This window comes from Arachis hypogaea, chromosome 16 (assembly GCF_003086295.3).
Source record: "Arachis hypogaea cultivar Tifrunner chromosome 16, arahy.Tifrunner.gnm2.J5K5, whole genome shotgun sequence".
Taxonomy (NCBI): Eukaryota; Viridiplantae; Streptophyta; class Magnoliopsida; order Fabales; family Fabaceae; genus Arachis; species Arachis hypogaea.
The window spans coordinates 122,231,169-122,235,361 of NC_092051.1; the positions used below are offsets into that span (position 1 = coordinate 122,231,169).

Genomic DNA, 4,193 nt, shown 5'->3' on the forward strand with positions numbered 1-4,193 from the left:
GAAGATGTACTTGTGGCAATCAAAGACTTGGTATTTTCAGTTGATTTCTATATCCTTGAAATGCCTCCAACAGAGAATAGAAGTTCTTCCTCCGTTCTACTTGGTAGACCCTTCTTGAAGACTTCTAAGTTCAAATTGGATGCCTTCACCGGCACATACTCCTTTGAGGTCGGGGATAAGACAACCAAGTTCAACTTGGAAGAAGCCATGAAACACCCACCCGAAGAGCATTCCATCCTCCAATGTGATGTAATTGATGAGGTAGTACCAGAGGTGCAAAGAGAAGATCACAACAAGTTGCACTACCCTATTGTTGATGAGAAGGATGGCCATGAGGGTGAACAAGAGAAAGTTGTTGAGAATGAATCCCATGAGCTTGGTGAAAAGGAACCTCAACTTGAGGTAAAAAGTGAATTGAAGCCTCTTCCATCTCATTTGAAGTATGCATTCCTTGGGGAAAATCAAAATTTTTCGGTCATTATTGCTAGTGAGCTCTCTAGCCAAGAAGAGGAGAAGCTCCTAGAAGTCCTAAGGAGGCACAAGAAAGCAATCGGTTGGAGCTTGGCCGACATCGTGGGAATTGACCCACGTATGTGCATGCATCGTATCTTCCTCCAAGAGGGAGCTCGGCCGGTTAGACAACCCCAAAGAAGACTCAACCCCACTATCCTTGATGTGGTGAAAAAGAAAGTTACAAGACTACTTGATGCGGGTATTATATATCCGATTTCTGATAGTGAAAGGGTGAGTCCGGTCCAAGTTGTCCCAAAGAAATCGGGCATCACTGCCGTTAAGAAGGAAGATGGTGAAGTGGTCACCACAAGAGTGCAACATGCTTGGCGGGTGTGCATCGCTTATAGAAGGTTGAATGCCGCAACAAGGAAAGACCACTACTCTTTGCCATTCATTGACCAGATGTTAGACCGACTTGCGGGTAAATCCCATTATTGCTTTCTTGATGGTTTTACTGGTTACTTCCAGATTCACATTGCTCCTGAAAATCAGGAGAAGACCACATTTACTTGTCCCTTTGGCACCTTTGCTTACAAAAGGATGCCATTTGGGCTATGCAATGCACCTGCCACTTTTTAGCGGCGAATGACTAGTGTCGTTTTCGATCTAATGGAGAGTTGTCTGGAAGTCTTTATGGATGACTTTAGTGTGTATGGGATTTCATTTGATAGTTGTTTAGAGAACTTGGCCAAAGTCTTAGCTAGGTGTGATGACACTAACCATGTCCTAAATTTTGAAAAATGTCACTTCATGGTGAGACAAGGCATAGTTTTAGGAAACGTAGTTTCTGATAAGGGCATTTCTGTGGACCCGGCCAAGGTTGATGTTATTACCAGTTTACCTCACCCATCATCTGTGAGGGAGGTTCGTTCCTTTTTGGGGCATGCAGGATTCTATAGGCGCTTTATCAAGAATTTTAGCAAGATTGCATTGCCAATGTCGTGCCTACTCCAAAAGGACGTGGACTTTGAGTTTCATAGTGCTTGTGTGGAAGCATTTGAGGAGTTGACGAGAGCTCTTACCACATCACCAATTGTGAGGGGCCCAGACTGGACGCAGCCATTCGAGATCATGTGCGATGCATCAAATCATGTCGTAGGTGCTGCGCTTGCACAGCGCGATGGTAAACTCCCTTATATCATTACTTACTCCTCAAAGACATTGGATGCAGCACAATCCAATTATATCACTAGTGAAAAAGAGCTTTTAGCCATTGTTCATGCTTTGGATAGATTTAGATCTTACTTGCTAGGCTCTAAAATAGTGGTATATACAGATCATGCAGCTTTAAAATATTTGTTGACAAAGAATGAGTCGAAACCTAGGCTCATACGTTGGATCTTGCTTTTGCAAGAGTTTGACATTGAGATTAGAGATCGAAGTGGAACACAAAATCTAGTTGCGGACCATCTAAGCCGCCTCAAGAATCTCAAATATGATCCATTTCCAATTGATGACCCATTCCCTTTGGATAGTTTGCATGCTGTTTCGGATAGTTTTCCTTGGTTTGCTCCTATGGTGAACTACTTGGTTGCTAAGATTTTCCCTCCCAACTTTTCAAAACACCAAAGGGATAAGTTGAGGAGTGATTCCAAATATTACATTTTAGATGACCCTCACTTGTGGAGGAGGGGAATAGACCAAGTAATTCGTAGATGTGTCCCAGAATCTGAAATCCAACCCATTCTTGAGTCTTGCCATTCATCCGAGTGTGGTGGCCACTTTGGCTCACAACAGACGGCTAAAAAAGTTTTGGATTGTGGATTCTGGTGGCCAACACTATTCAAGGATGCTAACCAATTTTGTGTGTCGTGTCACCAATGTCAGAAGTCGGGAAATACATCCCAGAGGGATGAAATGCCTCAACAACCAATGTTATTTCGTGAAATCTTTTATGTATGGGGCATAGAATTTATGGGACTATTTCCTAACTCAAGTGGGTATTTGTATATTCTGTTGTCAGTTGACTACGTTTCAAAGTGGGTGGAAGCGATACCTACCCGCCTTGATGACGCTAATGCCGTGATTTCTTTCATTAGAAATAATATTGTGTGCCGCTATGGGATAGTACACAAGGTTTCCACTGCCTATCACCCCTAAACAAATGAGCAAGTGGAGGTGTCCAACCGGGAGATCAAGCGAATTTTGGAGAAAGTGGTAAATCTACAAAGGAAGGATTGGAGCTCTCGGTTGGGAGATGCACTATGGGCATATGGGACGGCCTATAAGGCCCCGTTAGGGATGAGTCCCTTTTGGATCGTCTATGGTAACGCATGCCACCTTCCAGTGAAAATTGAGCATAAAGCCTACTGGGCGGTGAAGTAGTGTAACATGGACATCACCAAGGCGGGTATAGCCATGAAATTGCAACTAGAGGAGCTTGAATGTTGGTATGCGAAATTGCTACTCAGATTAGGTTGTAAAATTATTTGTTCATTCCTTCCCTGGCAATGGCACCAAAAACGAATGCACAGAACCATGGTCCAAACATAACTTCACAACTTCGCATAACTAACCAGCAAGTGCACTGGGTCGTCCAAGTAATAAAACCTTACGTGAGTAAGGGTCGATCCCACGGAGATTGTTGGTATGAAGCAAGCTATGGTCATCTTATAAATCTCAGTCAGGCAGATATCAAATGGTTATGGAGTTTTCGAAAATAAATAATAAATAAACAGAAAATAAAGATAGAAATACTTATGTAATTCATTGGTGGGAATTTCAGATAAGCGTATAGAGATGCTTTCGTTCCTCTGAGCCTCTGCTTTCCTGCTATCTTCATCCAATCAGTCTTACTCCTTTCCATGGCAAGCTTTCTGTAAGGGCATCACTGTTGTCAATGGCTACATCCCATCCTCTTGTGAAAAAGGTCCAAATGCTCTGTCATGGCACGACTAATCATCTGAGGGTCTCGATCATACTGGAATAGGATTCACCCTCCTTTTGCGTCTGTCACTACGCCCAGCACTCGCGAGTTTGAAGTTCGTCACAGCCATCCCTTCCCAGATCCTACTCGGAATACCACAGACAAGGTTTAGACTTTCCGGATCTCAGGAATGGCCATCCATGGGTTCTAACTTATACCACGAAGATACTAATAACTCAGACTCGGTCCCCTGTATTAGATATCTAGGAGATATTCATTCTAGCTTGTTTGCATGTAGAACGGAAGTGTTTGTCAGGCACGCGTTCATAAGTGAGAATGATGATGAGCGTCACATAATCATCACATTCATCATGTTCTTGTGAACAAATGGATATCTTAGAAGCGGAATAAGTTGAATTGAATAGAAAACAGTAGTACTTTGCATTAATTCATGAGGAATAGCAGAGCTCCACACCTTAATCTATGGAGTGTAGAAACTCTACCGTTGAAAATACATAAGTGAAAGGTTCAGGCATGGCCGAGAGGCCAGCCCCCAAAACGTGATCACAGGATCAAAAATACAATCCAGGATCCTAAGATGTCTAATACAATAGTAAAAAGTCCTATTTATACTAAACTAGTTACTAGGGTTTACAGAAGTAAGTAATTGATGCATAAATCCACTTCCGGGGCCCACTTGGTGTGTGCTTGGGCTGAGCTTGAAGTTTACACGTGGAGAGGTCATTCTTGGAGTTGAACGCCAAGTTGTAACGTGTTTTTGGCGTTCAACTCTGGTTCGTGACGTGTTTCTGGC

At 42.9% G+C, this 4,193-nt stretch overlaps 1 protein-coding gene across 1 annotated transcript; it reads left to right on the forward strand.

The window, feature by feature from the left end:
* The first annotated feature begins 207 nt into the window (after positions 1-207).
* On the forward strand, positions 208-2,539 carry LOC140180201 (uncharacterized). The gene is made up of 4 exons (XM_072220639.1): positions 208-934; positions 1,403-1,779; positions 1,870-2,031; positions 2,477-2,539. Exons 1-4 carry the CDS (start codon positions 208-210, stop codon positions 2,537-2,539), a joined length of 1,329 nt encoding a protein of 442 aa, XP_072076740.1.
* The last annotated feature ends 1,654 nt before the right edge of the window (positions 2,540-4,193 follow it).

What these genes read in the sequence shown, in the direction of transcription:
- LOC140180201 (XM_072220639.1), top strand. Translation starts at nt 208, where the DNA reads ATGAAACACCCACCCGAAGAGCATTCCATCCTCCAATGTGATGTAATT. An exon ending in TGCTAGGCTCTAAAATAGTG is followed by an intron (nt 1,780 to 1,869) that starts GTATATACAGAT and finishes CTTTTGCAAGAG; the next exon opens with TTTGACATTGAGATTAGAGA. An exon ending in TTCCTTGGTTTGCTCCTATG is followed by an intron (nt 2,032 to 2,476) that starts GTGAACTACTTG and finishes TTCTGTTGTCAG; the next exon opens with TTGACTACGTTTCAAAGTGG.